This window comes from Crassostrea angulata, chromosome 9 (genome assembly GCF_025612915.1).
Source record: "Crassostrea angulata isolate pt1a10 chromosome 9, ASM2561291v2, whole genome shotgun sequence".
Taxonomy (NCBI): Eukaryota; Metazoa; Mollusca; class Bivalvia; order Ostreida; family Ostreidae; genus Magallana; species Magallana angulata.
The window spans coordinates 30977386-30994002 of NC_069119.1; the positions used below are offsets into that span (position 1 = coordinate 30977386).

The 16617-nt window shown below is 33.3% G+C and overlaps 1 protein-coding gene across 6 annotated transcripts in view; it reads left to right on the plus strand.

The window, feature by feature from the left end:
* LOC128162781 (ecdysone receptor-like) overlaps positions 1-16617 on the plus strand; it is an 83049-nt gene that overhangs the window by 56125 nt on the left and 10307 nt on the right. For all 6 annotated transcript variants that reach the window (XM_052826159.1, XM_052826162.1, XM_052826164.1 and 3 more), the window contains 3 exons: positions 5109-5366; positions 11789-11929; positions 15122-15447. In XM_052826159.1, the coding sequence (XP_052682119.1) occupies positions 5109-5366; positions 11789-11929; positions 15122-15447 (725 nt within the window). The remainder of the gene's footprint in view (positions 1-5108; positions 5367-11788; positions 11930-15121; positions 15448-16617) is intronic.

Below are 16617 nucleotides of genomic sequence, written 5' to 3' on the forward strand. Positions count from 1 at the left end.
ATATGTCAGATAAAATGAGGGAATGTAAGAAATGCAAAGAAACATTAGCTAAAGCACAAAAGAACAAAAAAAACCCCAAAATCATTAAAAGCCACCATGCAGTTTGCATGCCTTGAGGTTTTAGTTAAATGTGTGTTTTACTTGTAAAGTTAGTGGAAGATAGGGGGATAAAAACGCTGAACTGTATGTATCTATATACACGGCCGTAAACTTATTTATTACAACAATCAATTACTATACTAATATTTTTTTTTTGGGGGGGGGGGGGGGGTGTTGTGTTAGGGTAGGGATATAGGTAAGGTCAGCTTATTAGCATAGTGTTTGCTCTTCTAACTTTACTCATGCATTGACACATGGCAACTTGGAATTATTCTGTTTTCCTTAGACAATTTGATAATTAAATGTGCACAGTTAATTTGTTTTTGTAAGATTTTCCATATCTATGCATATATTCATAACTTTGCAGATAAAAATCATGATTGTCAAGTATTATTTTGGGCCCTGCTCTGTGGGCGCTTGATGGTGATTAGTCTTTTCATCCGTCTTTCCATCCTTCCTTCTATCTGTCTGTCTGAGATGGCTTGTCTGCAGGAGCATAGTATCTCTCACCTTGGCCTAATCTGGCTCATACCTCACCCACAGAGTGCCTTTTGGTAAAGGGTGTCCAGTGACCTTGAACCATGTTTTTAGGTCTAAGGTTAAGGTCATAACAGAATGATATAAAATCCTTGTCAGGGAAATATCTTCTCTCCCCTTGATCCAATCTAGCTAATACTTCACTCAGAGAGTGTCTATTGTCAAAGGGTGTGCAGTGATCTTGAATGAAGTTTGTATTTAAAGGGTCAAGGTCATATTGAATTAGAAGTTCTATGCCAGCTGGAAAATTTTCTAAGTTATAGATCAAGGTCAAAGCAAAATTTTCTCAAATTCTTTTCATCCTATTGTCCATTATTTAAGCGGAGCCCTTTGAGATGGTCACTATCTCAATATTTTGTCTAGTTATGAATATTTTCTATAGCTATTATTAAAAAAAATTGTTTTAGTTATTTTGGGGATAAAATATTTAGCTAGAACATGGAGAAACATTATAAACATGGAGAAACATTATAAACATGGAGAAACATTATAAACATGGAGAAACATTATAGGAGGTAGATAGAAACAACCTATTGTTCTCAGTTTGACCAGTGTACTTCAGTATATATTTTACTCATGTACTGGTTACTGTAAATTGGTTTAATTCCACGGTGTTAAATTTCCAACAAGTTTTCTCAATAAGTAACAATCGCAATTGCTATAATTTTAAACACCACAAGAGAATCAAAATTTTAATTATACCTTTATTTTTTTAGATTAAAGAAATCATTTGAAATTGTGTATTTTTTGATGGGTTTAAAAATGAGAAATCGCAAACATATTGAAATATAAGTGAAATATGATTACTGAGGGATATATAAGAATTTAATGCATGATGATTTGAAATGAATGTTCTGTAAGGGACGACTGTTTTTTCTATTCACAACATAAGTAGGACTTTTTGGGAGTTGAAGCAAAAATGTGTTTACATTCTTTTGATACTGATGATAAAGCAGCTAGTACTAGCTGAAATAAATGGGAAAAGAATGATAATTATTACTATGCATGCCTCTCTTTGACAAATGTAAGTATAGGAGATTCATAGTAGGGTGGGGTGGGATGGGGGAAGGAAGCAAAAAGTTTGTACATTGCTTTGATACTAATGATACTACAGCTAATAGCTGTAATAATCTTGGGGGGAAAAAAGGCAATATGATGCCATAAACTACTCGTTGACATAGGGAATCATGGGAAGGGGGGGGGCGCAAAACTTTAATGCTTGTTGTGTAATAAAGCAGATTCTCAGTAGTCCTCAGAATCTCCCTTCCATGGAGATACTTAACTTTTAGTAGGTATTTGATAAGTGTTTATTTTAAATATTTATGCTAACAGTACCATTCCATCTCACACTGTGCCCATAAAGGATAGGAAAGTCTGGAATTCCCCCATCTCTCTCTCTCTTTTTTTCTCTCTCACTCTCTCTCTCTCTCTCTCTCCATATACATTTTTCTACAAAAAGGTGCATAAATTTGGATACAAAGTTTGTGCATGCTCTTGCAGTTTTAAAATATCTAATTTACTATATTATACTAATCTGCCTATTTAATCTGGGTCTGAATCCCTAATGTTTGTAAGCGTCAAGCATTGTAAATATGTGTATTATATAAAATTTTGTTATCTTGTTATTTACTTGCAAAAAAAAAAAACTTAATTGCAACAGCCAATGATGTATATTGTGGCAGTCATCATATGGCAATGAAAAAAACAACAGACACTTCCTGTTTAATACCTATGAATGAAACAACAAAATTAAAACCTGTGGTTAAGTTGTCAAATTTGAATACCTGTGCATATGATGATTGAGAAACCTTTTTCTGTATGATTCAGTACTGGAGAGACGTTTATTAATAGAATTCACATTTTGTAGACTACTGATTCAAATTTGAGACACTTTGTTGAAATTTGAGAACAGATACTGTTATGTATGTATGATGTGGGATGTAACATATACTAGAGCTCTACTTGCTCAAAGCTATTAAAATTATTTAAAGGAGGTTATTCAATTTCACATAACTAAAGTTGGTAAACTGCGTAGTAGATTTAGTTTTGTCTTTATAAAAAAAGGCGGTATGGACACATATATTATAATTTGAATTCAATTAACCAGCATCTTTTTTTAAATAAAATAAAATTTGGTTATATAAGGTCAATGTATATAAATTAAATCTCCAGCTTCCCAGATTATGCATTTGAATGAATTTCTAGACTTCTAAAGAATTGCATGAAACCATAGGTTCTGTATAACAGCAGTGTACATGAATACCTACAGTGAAGAACGACCATTGGGTCACAGTCAGCAACATTTGCACATGTAATTTGTAATGGTCAGCAGTTTGTATGGTATATATCCACACTCTCCCAAATGTTACAGCTGTGTTTCATCAGTTGCTTAATTATCAATTATCTGCATTGAGAGAGAGAGAGAGAGAGAGAGAGAGAGAGAGAGAGAATTGTATTTCTCCTTAAAATTTTCATTTTTCACTTCCTTCCAAACAGTTGAATTTTTATGCAAGAGTGGGATGTGAAAATGTTTTTGTGACAGTTCGATGGTTTTCTTGTATCGTAAAAATCAAAGCCCCAAAATTGAAAACTGAAAAATTCTCATGAGAAATCCATTAAAGAATGAAATATGAAAAAGGTGTGCATATATCTTAAAATGCTAGCTTACTGTCACATTATTCCCTTGAATGTATGCGTTTTTAATTATTTATAACATGTATTACTGAGAGTAGGACCCATTAGTGTAAGACCACAATAGTGGAATGAAAATGAGAATTTATGTGACACAATAGCTTCCTTAAAGAACACATGGTATAATTGTCTTTCCCTCGGACTGAAATCTTAACCTTAAAAAAACTCTGTTCGTTGTGCACTGTGTAAGTATGAACGATTCGGAATGTTTTATCCAAGATGACATCCGTTAAGACAAGGAAATTCATTTGATATTTGGTGCAATTGCAATGTGATCTGTTATGCAGTTTTCATTCAAGTTTATATTTCTATGGAAACCGATTGCCTTATTTTGTTGCTGTATATGACTAATCAAAGGATTGTGCTTGAGGATTGTGCTTATAAAGACTTAAATGGGGATTTATTTGAATTCGATTTTCAAATGTGATTTAAACTAGAATATGTCAAAAAAGAGTAAATTTTTTGCCTTAAGTCACTTTGCCATCATCTGAATTAGATGAAATGTATCTATTTGAGAAATCCCTGCGGATGAAAGTAAAACATATTTAAAATGTAAGTGTTTTTTGGTTATTTTCCACATTGTGCGAAAATTGATCATAAAATTCATTTTAATTTTTTATATTAAAAGGGGAAAAAATGTTATAAATTTGACAGCTGCCCATCTTAAACTCAGGACTTGTACAGCATTTAAAGCTGCTGCTTTAACTTAGTTGCACTGTAGAGATAAGAACAATGGCACTGTGAAAGGAAAAACATTAAGTTACATGATAGTTGATGCTATTACTTATTTCGAAAGAAAGTATGTCAAATCAAGATAGTGAACCATAATTAGCTTTTGAAGCTGGCAAACAATTTATGATTGATTTTTTTTTTCAACTAATATGGTTTGAGATTCATGGTATCTGATCTGATAAAAAAAAAAAATCAGGATAGATGGTTAAAAACTGATGATTAAAAATATTAGTACTTTAAGTTTCAAGATTTATATTGGAGAGCAGAGAGAGAGAGAGCACAGAAAGAGAGAAGTTCTCTCTCTCTCTCTCTCTCTCTCTCTCGCTCTCTCTCTCTCTATATATATGCAGATTAAGAAACTAAATTTATACACCAGTAAATGGGTATACATGTATCTAGAACATTTAAAGTTAATTGTCACATATAGTTTATTGAGAAAGTTTTGTACCTGTCAGTGACTGATAAAAAATGTGGATTCCCCCAATACCACACTGTTAAATACATATACTGTTGTATTAACACCACTGTGCTATAGTACACCCTGCAGGCATGTTCCGTGCAATTGCTCAGAAGTGCATCATAGTTAGTGTTGGTGCAGGTACAGCGGTAATAGTTGTTATTGCTCCATGTTAACATTCCTCCAAGTTATTTGCTTGGCATGGTTACTGTATTGAAGTTCACAGCTCAGCAGCTTCAACTACTTTTTGATGAGAGCAATGAATGTTAAGTAAAGAGGTGCAGTGGAGATGTTGACATTTTTCTATCTTTACTGCTCGAAGCGCTGATTTTTGCCGTGCAACTTTCACCAAAATTATAATTCTGGGGTTTTTTCCCCAATGCTTTATGATGATCATTTCATTAGACTTTTGATGACAGAAATGAATGTATCGAAAAAAATTAAAATAAATGTACATATCAACATCATATAATATTCTTAGATACATAATGCTTAACACACAATCTTCTACACGTGTATATCCACTGCCTTATTCTGTTCCTGCACAAATTTCAACATAATTTGAATTCTGGGTATAATTTTTTTTTTGCAGTACTTCATGACGATCCTCACCCCGACCCTCAAACCTCCCTAGACAATATGGTCCTGAGCCCCTCCGGCCCGTACATCCCCGGGGAGGGGGACTACCAGTATGGTCAGTCAGACAGGATGGTCACCAGTACCATAAACGACAAGAAGAAGAAGGGGGCGGGCGTTCCCGGCAAGAGCATCGAGGAGGAGCTGTGTCGGATCTGTGGGGACCGGGCCTCGGGATACCACTACAATGCTCTCAGTTGCGAAGGTTGTAAAGGTGGGTGATCACTCTCCAGGTGTTATTACTGTGTATTGTAGGATCGCGGAATTAAATACTTGCGTAATATAAGGAATTTACAGTATAACGAATGATAGCCTCTATTGAGATCATTGTGTGCATGAATTCTTTAAAGTTAAAATTGTAAAGAACCATATATGATATGAGTTAAATTTGGCCCCCATTATTTGCCATTTTTAAGTGTTTCGGGTACAATAAAATGTTAACTTATTTTTAAGAAGAGTTGATATAAATTATATTTTTCAACTATTTATTTGATTTATTTGCACTCACTGGCAGTATATGATGTCAGAAGTGACGCTATATTTAGAATTCAATCAAATTCAGTCAAAAATTGGCATTTTTCTTATCTTTTTACGAATGGGAAACATAGAGTGCATGCTTGAACAAGATAAAAAATGTTGTCACTTATTAGTCTTGGTTAGATACATCTCTGATTAAAATATTTTGTTTGTTCAAGATTTGCGCTCTATGTTTTCTGAAAGAAAAACTGCTTGAAAACAAGCTGTTTTATGCTAAAAATGCAAGAATGGCGGGAAAAGGTTGTCTTTACGATGTCATATTTCTAAATTGTGGGCACTTGAACCAAAGTGAATATTATGTAAACACATCACATATATATCTCTACTAAAATAACAAAGAATTACAGAAAAATGATGATGTTCATTTTAGGGGGCCATTTTAGGCCCATATCATATATATAGTCCTTTAGGTAGATCTGATGTTTAATTTGTTGACAATCCAGCCTCCTTTAGAAATTCACTTGAATGTGGTCTATATCAGCTGTTGATCAACACATGATTGTTATATGATTACTGCTTTGAAACAAGATACGTTCCTCAATTTTATATAATTTTCTTTGATATTTTATTCCTTATTTATTAACATTTAAACCTGTTAATTCCCCAAAATTCAGCTGGTACATTACCAGATTCTTTTTGGAGCAAGAATATTTCAAAATTTTTCTTAAAATAGCATGCAATATGTATTTTAATGCTTATAAATAAACCCACTATACATTTTCAATTGAACCCTTTTTATCTAAATAAAAAAAGTTTCATATTACATTAAAATATGATTGTAAAATTATTAATGGAAATCTTCACATTGTGGAGATAGGGAAAAATAGAAAAAATGGAAGATAGGTCGCGTCTGACCTTAATGTTGAAGCTGATATTATAAATTTATAAAAAAATTTTTACCTCGAGTGCATAATAACTGTCCTAATATGTAAGACCCAGACATTTTATCCAAAATAGTAAATATGCAATAATAACTCCAAGTAGGCAACAGCTTGTGATCGTTTCTGTGATAAGTTTTTACACTCTCTAAAAATAAGTACTGTCTCTTGAGGTAATGTTTTGCATAAGTCTATTAAAAATATATACTATGACTTTGTTTATAGGCATCCAAAATAGCATTTTGTATTTTTAACCGGGTTTTCCAACGGAAAAATCCGGTTATTAAAATGGTGAAAATGGCGGGCGGGCAGGAGGGTGGCTGCCAAAAGGTTACCCTCATTGTACGGATAACTCCTCCTACAGTTCTCAAGATAGGAAGTTGTTCTTTTGCAGATCAATTGTACATATATCAGAGGTGTGCATATTGCTAGGATTTTGATTTCTGATAATCTATCGAAAAAAAATACCAGCTTTTGAACTTAGTCATTTTTTGGCAAAATATTGCATATAGGGTACCCTCATTGTACGGATAACTCCTCCTACAGTTCTCAAGATAGGAAGTTGTTCTTTTGCAGATCAATTGTACATATATCAGAGGTGTGCATATTGCTAGGATTTTGATTTCTGATAATCTATCGAAAAAAAATACCAGCTTTTGAACTTAGTCATTTTTTGGCAAAATATTGCATATAGGGTACCCTCATTGTACGGATATATCCTCCTACAGTTCTCAAGATAGGAAGTTGTTCAATTGCAGATCAATTGTACATATATCAGAGGTGTGCATATTGCTAGGATTTTGATTTTCGATAATTTATGAAAAAAATACTAGCTTTTGAACTTAGTCATTTTTTGGCAAAATGTTGCATATAGGGTACCCTCATTGTACGGATAACTCCTCCTACAGTTCTCAAGATAGAAAGTTGTTCTTTTGCAGATCAATTGTACATATATCAGAGGTGTGCATATTGCTAGGATTTTGATTTCTGATAATCTATCGAAAAAAAATACCAGCTTTTGAACTGAGTCATTTTTTGGCAAAATGTTGCATATAGGGTACCCTCATTGTACGGATAACTCCTCCTACAGTTCTCAAGATAGGAAGTTGTTCTTTTGCAGATCAATTGTACATATATCAGAGGTGTGCATATTGCTAGGATTTTGATTTCTGATCATTTATGAAAAAAATACCAGCTTTTGAACTTAGTCATTTTTTGGCAAAATGTTGCATATACATGTAGGGTACTCCATTTCACTGGATAAGGGTTGACATGGATTATGGATACAGTTTACATAAAAGAAAACCCGGTTTGCTGTCACATTGACAGCTTTTCACTTGTATAATAGATATATTCAAAATATTATAATTAAAAAAGTGCCTGGTAAAGTGCCCTGAATTTTTGGGCATTTACAGGTTTAAATGCAAATAAATAAGAAATAATCTGTCAATTAAAGGGAACGTTTCATGTGTCCTTAAGCTACAGAACAGCTTGCATATACAGTCAAACCTCGTTATCTCGTACTAAAAACTTCAAGATATCCGAGTATTCGAGATATCAAGGGTAAAATACTTAAAGTTTAAATGTTTGGGATTTAAAATCACTTCGACATATCCGTTGTATTTGAGATATCGATGTTCGAGATACCGAAGTTCAACTGTATTTAACCCTGTATTGACCAATATTCTCTTAGACTGTACGTACTGCAAAAAATCTGTATTTTATTCTTTCTTAAGTTTTGGTTGTTGAAAATCATGAGGATTGTTTTGTTTGGTAGACTTTTTCTAGTTCTATGCACTCGCAAAATTTCAGTGTTATTATGTTGAGTTGACAGTTAATTAATGTAAGATTTTCTCAAAAGCTATAATATCATACACCTCTTGCTGAATCAAGCAAATGTTGGAGTTAAATTTGACAACATACTGATCAAAGATCAGTTGTAACAATCCAGTTAGTATCCCATGATGTATTGTTAATACAATTTGTTGAATATAAAATCAAAATCCTTCGTGAATTGATAAGGTGCAAAATTTTGCTGTAATGTTAATGCAGCAGCTTTTTTGTGGTTTAGAATTTTTATGGCAACATTATACTGATCAAAGATCGATTTTCACAATCCAGTTGATATCCCATGATGTATTGTTAATACATTTTGTTGAATATAAAATCAAAATCCTTCGTGAATTGATAAAGTGCAAAATTTTGCTGTAATGTTAATGCAGCAGCTTTTTTGTGGTTTAGAATTTTTATGACAAAAAAACTATATGCCAGAGCATTGATAAAAATGGATGCATATGCACTGTAAGATTTTAATGCTTCCTATTTGTTCCAATATGATAACGATAAACGTGACTAAAACAAAATATCGACTTGAAGAATGATTTATCTAACATGGAAAATATACAATTTAAAGCTGAACACTACTCGTAAATGGCATTGCATGCCATATTCCTCTTTCAACTCTGCTCTCCTTACAACCCCGTATATATAAGTAGCAGACCTCTTAACAGTTCAAAGTAATTTGCTGTAGAGGTTTAAACTGAGTGGATGTACATCTTGCATCTTGGTCGCAATAAAATTATAAATTTTTGCGCACTTTTTCCAAACCAGAAGATTGCTATCATCAAATAAACAGGCCAATGTAATGAATTATAATGCACATAAAACAAGAAATAAATGAGCAAAATCTAACTTAACGGCTACAAAATAAATACTATTAACACATGGGCCACGAGTTTCAAGTAATTGAGTGTAACAAAATTGAAGGGTTTATAGATAATTTTTGTATAGAGCAACAAAAATGAGAACTTTATTCAATTGGAGCATTTTAAAACTTTCTTTCTTTCAACACATATATTAATTAAAGCTTATGTAAACCAGTGTTTTTTTTAGGGTCTTAAAAGTTGTGAATGATTTTACACATAAAAATTTATGACTTTGAATATTGCAGCTGCATGCATGGTCTTACTGTTTTAATTTAACAATAAATGGACTAATTTAGAGCTTAGTAAAATTTACACACTACAATTCTAGTTATTTTATATGGCAGATGCTGTATGGGAGGAAAAATTTATTATCTTTTACAACGACAAAAATTGAAAACTCAAATTGACACACAAAAACGTGCTTCTTTAAGGTGCCTCACTACGCCTTAAAAAAGTTTCTCAAATCAGCAGAAAATTACTTGATAATGATAGAAAGCATGATGGATAAGAAGTATGTGTCAAATAGGTGAAATAATGTGCAATTTTAGTTTAAAAAATGATATTTTCAAAAATTTCATTCAGTAAACATAAACAAAAGCCCCAGGTGGATTCGAACTCATGACCTGCGGTTCACAAGTCTGATACTTTAACCACTGAGCTATGACAATATACATCTGAATCGATTGATACAAACAGTTTAACAAAACATTTAAATCGCCATTTTGTGACATAGTGTCTTAAAAAGTATAAGTCTCGGTGTAGTGAAGTACCTTAAAATCCATTCGGTGAGACTTCACATCTGTGCATGTCAGCAGTAACAAATGGTTGATGGAGGGGGAAGAAAGATGACAGGTCGACACAAGTGTGGTAGCATCTGCATGAGACATGCAGTGGGTGAATTTTGCCCATTTCTTAAAAATTGACATTTCATCGGCATGGCAGCGGGTGCATTTTGCCCATTTTATTTTTAATGACATCGCATCAAGAATATATACCTATGGAGTAATTATGCACTAATTATCAAATTTCTACTGCCCCAAATTCCCTTAATGGTGAAATTAACATAAGAACCTGTCTCTTTCTGTTACTGTAAATCTATATAGGCCTATATAATTACTGCTAATGCCGCAAGTTCATTCTATGTCTGCACACACATAGATCAACAAGGTAGATGTCAGTGGTAATGAATTTCACCTCAAAACAACAATTCATTATCAGTTGATTGCAGTGCACATTTGAATTGTGGATAAAAAAAGAAAGAAAATATGTTTGTTACTGACCCTGAAGATTGCTACTACACCAAAAAGGTGTGTGACCTCCATGTAAGAAACATTTTGTGTGAACAGTTCAGTATAATGTTTGAATTGTGTGAATTGTTGTAGCTAGTACATGAACATTTCAGGGTCTGTACCTATCAATAAATGAAAGCAATTTAATGTCTTTAAAGTAATTTAACTTCTTAAAAACCGAAGAGAAAATTTTAAAAATTGGATATATTGAACTTAAATTTCACATCAATAACAGCATTATTGTCCTGTTAAGTTTACGAGCATAAATTAAGAAAGTCAGGTCTTCACAATTGAAAGACAAAATATCTTCTTGTAGCAAGTGATATGTGCTGATGTCCTATGCATATTTATAGTGTAAACTTCAAGACAGCAGACTTAATTATGCAAATGAGGAGGCCTCCTTTAACAAAATTAATAGAAGTAGTGGATAAGATTTCATTAAGGCATCCCTGAAAAAAAAGACCAGTAAAGTAACGAGTCTAGCACAGTGCTCGTATCTGAAGGGTTGGGTAGAGCATGTATTGATTTGTATTCCGTAACATTTAATTTGATTGACCTTCAGATATAAACTTTTATATCCCCCTCGGCCTATAACTTCGGACAACATTATCTATTTTCAGATTGATCAAATCATATGCTGCACTACTACTTTGTCAAATTATAACTCAATAATGAAAGTTAAGAATTTAATGCTGTATCTGAAAATGTCGCATACTTCTCTTCATTGTCAATGCCATATGGTGCATGTTTGCCATTAATGTTGAAAAAACTCTGTTGAGTTAAAAAATTATTTTATTAATTTCACTATTAGGTACAACGATATTTGAATATCTCATAATTCAAGGACATATCATTTTTTTTCTTTTTTTAGATCTTTTAGATTCACCTGCGTGTACTTGAGTTTGCTCAACAGCTAGTACACTTAAAGTACATTACATAACACGCTTATAAGAAATTCATGCTTACAGGGAAGTCAGTTTCATCGCTCCCATTATTTTAAAACTTTATTATTGACTTCTTTGATAGGGATATAACAAATCATGGTGCAATGAATAAAATCAGTCTGAAAATTGGCTTGTTCTTTGTGCTTTACGGGGCTATAATGAACTAAAGTAGCTCGACCTTGGCACACTGCTATAACAATGTTTTACTGTATACTTTTACATATAATACAATGTATTTCTTTGATTGCATTAGATTGACTGATAAATGCTTTGGCTATTTCAGGGTTTTTCCGTCGCAGTATTACTCGAGGTGCTTCATATAACTGTAAATATGGCGGAAACTGCGAGATGGACATGTGGATGCGGCGGAAATGTCAGTCATGTCGCCTCAAAAGATGTCGAGAAGTTGGCATGAAAGAAGAATGTACGTTAAATCTATTATAAATTAAGCTTTCTTCAGTTTCGTTCTCCTGTATATGCATGTATTATTAATTAACATGAATCCAGCAATGATTTTGCAGACAGATTTTACATTTTTGAATGTAATACATTAACTCCATACCAGATGAATTTATACATTTTTTGAATGTAATACATCAACTTCATACCAGATGAATTTGCGCTGCAAGTCTCAAACTATTGTCTTTAGAATCAGTTGACATATCAAATTTACTTCATCTAGCTCTTCTGATGGATATGAAAAATTGAAAAAAAAACTCTCAGTCTGCTGAATTTGAAATTCGAAACATTTCTATAAAGCAATCAGACTAACAACTAGTGTCCTACATCATTTATTTTCTCGTGCCATAACCTGAAAAAACCTGTAATATATGGCATATAGGAATTCTTCAAGTTTCTATTTATGTCCTTTCTGGATTTCAGACATCTTGCTTTAGATTTATCAATTTCACAGTCTTGGAGTTAATTCTAATGAATATAATAGCTGAAATTCAAACATTTCAATATAACAACCAGACAGACTACTGGTGTCCTACCGAACATTTATTTTCTCCTGCCATAACCTGAAGATACCTGTAAAATGACATATAGGAATTCTACAACTTTCTATTTGTGTACTTTTCCGGATTTCAGACATCTTGCGTTAGATAATTATGAATTTTGCAGTCCTGGAGTCAATCTAATCAATACATTAGGAGTACCTACGTCCTTTGTTCTACAAAACTAAATGCAATCGACTTCTGTCTAATGGTTTATTTATGATAATTTGATAATTAGCAAAAGAATTTTTGTGTTATCCCAGGAAGAATATGTTGCTTAGTAAATTTTATGTAGGAAGTTTCAAGATCAAGTGAAGATATCATTCACTCATGCATGGCAGTATGCTTGTATGTGCAGAGAGAGAGAGAGTGAGAGAGAGAGAGAGAGAGAGAGAGAGAGAGAGAGAGGGACTGTTTTTACAAACATGCATGATATTATCTACCTATACCTGTATAAACCAGTAAATATAATCTTGATTGAATGCCACTTAAAGTTCAAGTCTATTTTCATGATCACAGCGTTCTCAAATTTAGGGCAAAATTAGCATAATTTTATTCTGGGATGAACCTGTATTGGGTTAAGTTTTATGACACCGGGCACTAAAACACACTCTGTAGTTACAGAATGTATGAGTACCAAATGTAAATCATGAAATATGAAAAAAAGAAATTATATTTATCATGGCAATTCGATATGGGTTTCGGACATAGTTTCATACAGGCAGAGCAAATTTTGCTGTGATTTGTTCGAGGATGATTAAATCTTTCCAGGTCAAACGTCAAATAAAACTGAAAATAGTTAAGTCACTTTATATTAGAAGATCAACTAGCTATCCAAATAATCATTGAAATGTGAACAAATCCTCAGGTCCTTTTTTTAATAGCTAAAAAAAAAAACACGGAGTATTTTTATGATAATGGAAAAGACTTCCTTGTAGATAGGATATGTGAGAAAATTAAAACTATACCGTAACAGAAAAAAAACCTAGTTATAAAGCCACAGGGAAACTTTAGAAGCCATCTAACCCAATTGATGCTTGATATTTGGCTGTGCTAGAAAAAAGAAAAAATGATCGATTCTCAGAAACTGATATTGCTGCCGATAAAAAGGACTGTTCTTGAGATTTTGACAGCTTCTGCTATTTTGATAATAATAATTAGTTTATAAGAAACAAATTGCTAATCCCAATATTTTCAAATTGTCAACTAGCTATATCATCTATCTCAAAATCAGGGACTTCATCGGAGGAGAGATTTCCCAGAACATATTCTATATTAAACCAGGGCAATTAAATGCTGCTAACCTTGTATTAAGTTGCCTCACAACACCTTGAAATAGTTTCTCAAATCAGCAGAAAATTACTTGATTATGATAGATAGCATGATGGATAAGAAGTATGTGTCAAATAGGTGAAATAATGTGCAATTTTAGATAAAAAATGATATTTTCAAAAATTTCATTCAGTAAACATGAACAAAAGCCCCAGGCGGATTCGAACTCATGACCTGCATTTCACAAGCCTGATACTTTAACCACTGAGCTATTACTATATACATCTGAATCGATTGATACAAACAGTTTAAGAAATCATTTAAATCGCTATCTTGTGACGCAATGTCATAAAAAGTTTAAGTCTCGGTGTAGTGAAGTACCTTAAGGCATGTTATCTGTAATTTTTACGCTGTTATCACTCACAGTTTGGTTGTATTTTTTCATCTCAATTCTGTAATAGACCAAAGCTAATTGTTGATCAGGTCCAATAGAGCATCGACCTTGCAACAGATAATAGTTCGGGATTTTTTTCAACACCCATTTGCATCTTAAGGCAGTGGGTCTTATGCATAGGTATACATGCTGTAAACAAATGCTTTAGGTAATCAGGGTGCATTAATTGTAGAAGTTGCGGTTATTGTGTGTAATTTTTTGCCTTTGTTGCTTGACCTCGATTGGGTTTATCCTTGACCATAAAAAGTGCATCTGAAACATTCTGATGCTTTAAAATAAGAAAATATTCAAGAAATGAAAAATTTGATTGATGGAGAGATATGCTGAAAAAAAATGTCAGCTCTTATGTGCCTAAGACTGTCTAATTTTTTGTTAAACAGAAGTGTATTCATGAGCATGTAACATACTGAAACGTCCTTTGAACTTTATCAGACAAGTGTATTTGTTTATACATGTACCTTAAGCGCTATATACGGTTGGACTTTAATAGATATTGGCACTGAAACTTTCTAATGTTAAGGTCTTAATACCGGACTGATTCTATGGTCACTATAATATTATAGATTCCTAATTAGACACAAGGAATTAAAATTAATATCAACTAAAAATACTGAGAAGCACACCTCATGGATTTTAAATCTCACATCTAATTTTTCAAACAGATGTAAAAAATAAAAATAAAAAAACTATCATTAAAAGTCGTTATTCCTGATTTTATGTTCTCATGATTTGATGCAAAACAGTTTAAGTGCAGATATAAGTACTTCTACAAAAAATAAGGGTTCTACAGTATTGGACTATTACATGTAAACCATGAGTCTGAAAGAAGAAGGATGTCACAAATTTTTTTTTATCTCAAATAATATTTATTTGTCTTTTTGTTACTTCTCAGGTCTATTATCAGAGGAGCAGTGCAAAGCCAGAGATGCACGACGGAAGGCCAAACAACGATATACTCAAAATGTACATGAAGGCAGCTCAGAGAAAAAGCCGGCCTTGAACCCCGAGTGCAGCAACTCAAACTCGGGGGAAGGGATCGAGACGAAAGCCCAGTCTCCCCCCGAAGTCAAGTTTGCCTCCACCCTGTCCCCATATGCTATCATTGACTCCCGGCCGATACAGTCGGTGTGCGAGGACACTCGGAAACTGATAGAGAAGCTCGTCAAACTCCAGGACAAGTTCGAGTTTCCCGAAGAGTCCAAAGTGAATAATGCTATTGTAAGTATAAACATGCATTTAGGGTTTTTCAACATCAACTAGTCAACTACAGTTGTTTCAGTCATTGTTTTTGTACATACAATCATGGCTTAGTAATGGAAAAGGCATGTACTGAAAGTTGTTTTGATTCTTAGTTTGAATCAAAGTTTCAATCGTGATGTTTTTTAGCTCACCTGAGCTGAAAGCTCAAGTGAGCTTTTCTGATCACTTTTTGTATGGCGTCCGTCTGTCAGTAAACTTTTTACATTTTCGACTTCTCCTCCCGGACCATTGTGCCATTTTCAACCAAACTTGGACCAAAGCATCCTTAGGTAAAGGGAATTCAAGTTTGTTAAAATGAAGGGCCATGCCCTCTTTCAAGGGGAGATAGTTAACAGTCATTGAAAATTTGTTGGTATTTTTCAAAAATCTTCTTCTCAAAAACCATTTGGCCAGAAAAGCTGAAACTTGTGTGTGGAAGCATCCTCAGGTAGTGTGGATTCAAGTATGTTCAATCACGATCTTTGGGGGTTGGGTGGGGCCACAATGGGGGGTCGAATTTTTACATATGAATATTTAGAGTAAATCTTTAAAAATCTTCATCTCTGAAACTGAGCAGTTAGAAAAGCTGAAACTTGTGTGGAAGCATCCTCACAGGATCATTGTTAAGATATTTTGTATATGACTCCATAAAGCTGATTTTATTATGTCTATTGTTGCTCAGGAGAGCAATGTGGCCCATGGGCCTCTTGTAATTTTATGCTTTAAAAAATCTAATATGTTAATATATACAGAGAACTTCTACCCTGTGGTATAAAGTACCAGAATTCATTTCGAGGAAAAACAGTAAATTGCGAACCGGTAGTTAAATCAAAACCATCATGTAAATTTCCCAATTGACAGTATATTAGAGAACCTTTCTGTTGGTCCAAGCTCATGTCTGTTATGCTTGCAAACATTTATGTCTGTAGAAAGTAACAATCATTTGCAGAACACATGAAGATTGAAGCCATCACAATTAGGCACTTAACGGATTTGTGAGATGACATAGTATTGATTTTTACAGCATTATTTGGAATCGATTATCTATTGCTCCTTTCACACGCAATGACAGTTATCTAGCTATTGGTTGACACAGCATGGTCTACATAAAAACGCAAGTGCACTCATATCAATGAAAATTACCATTAT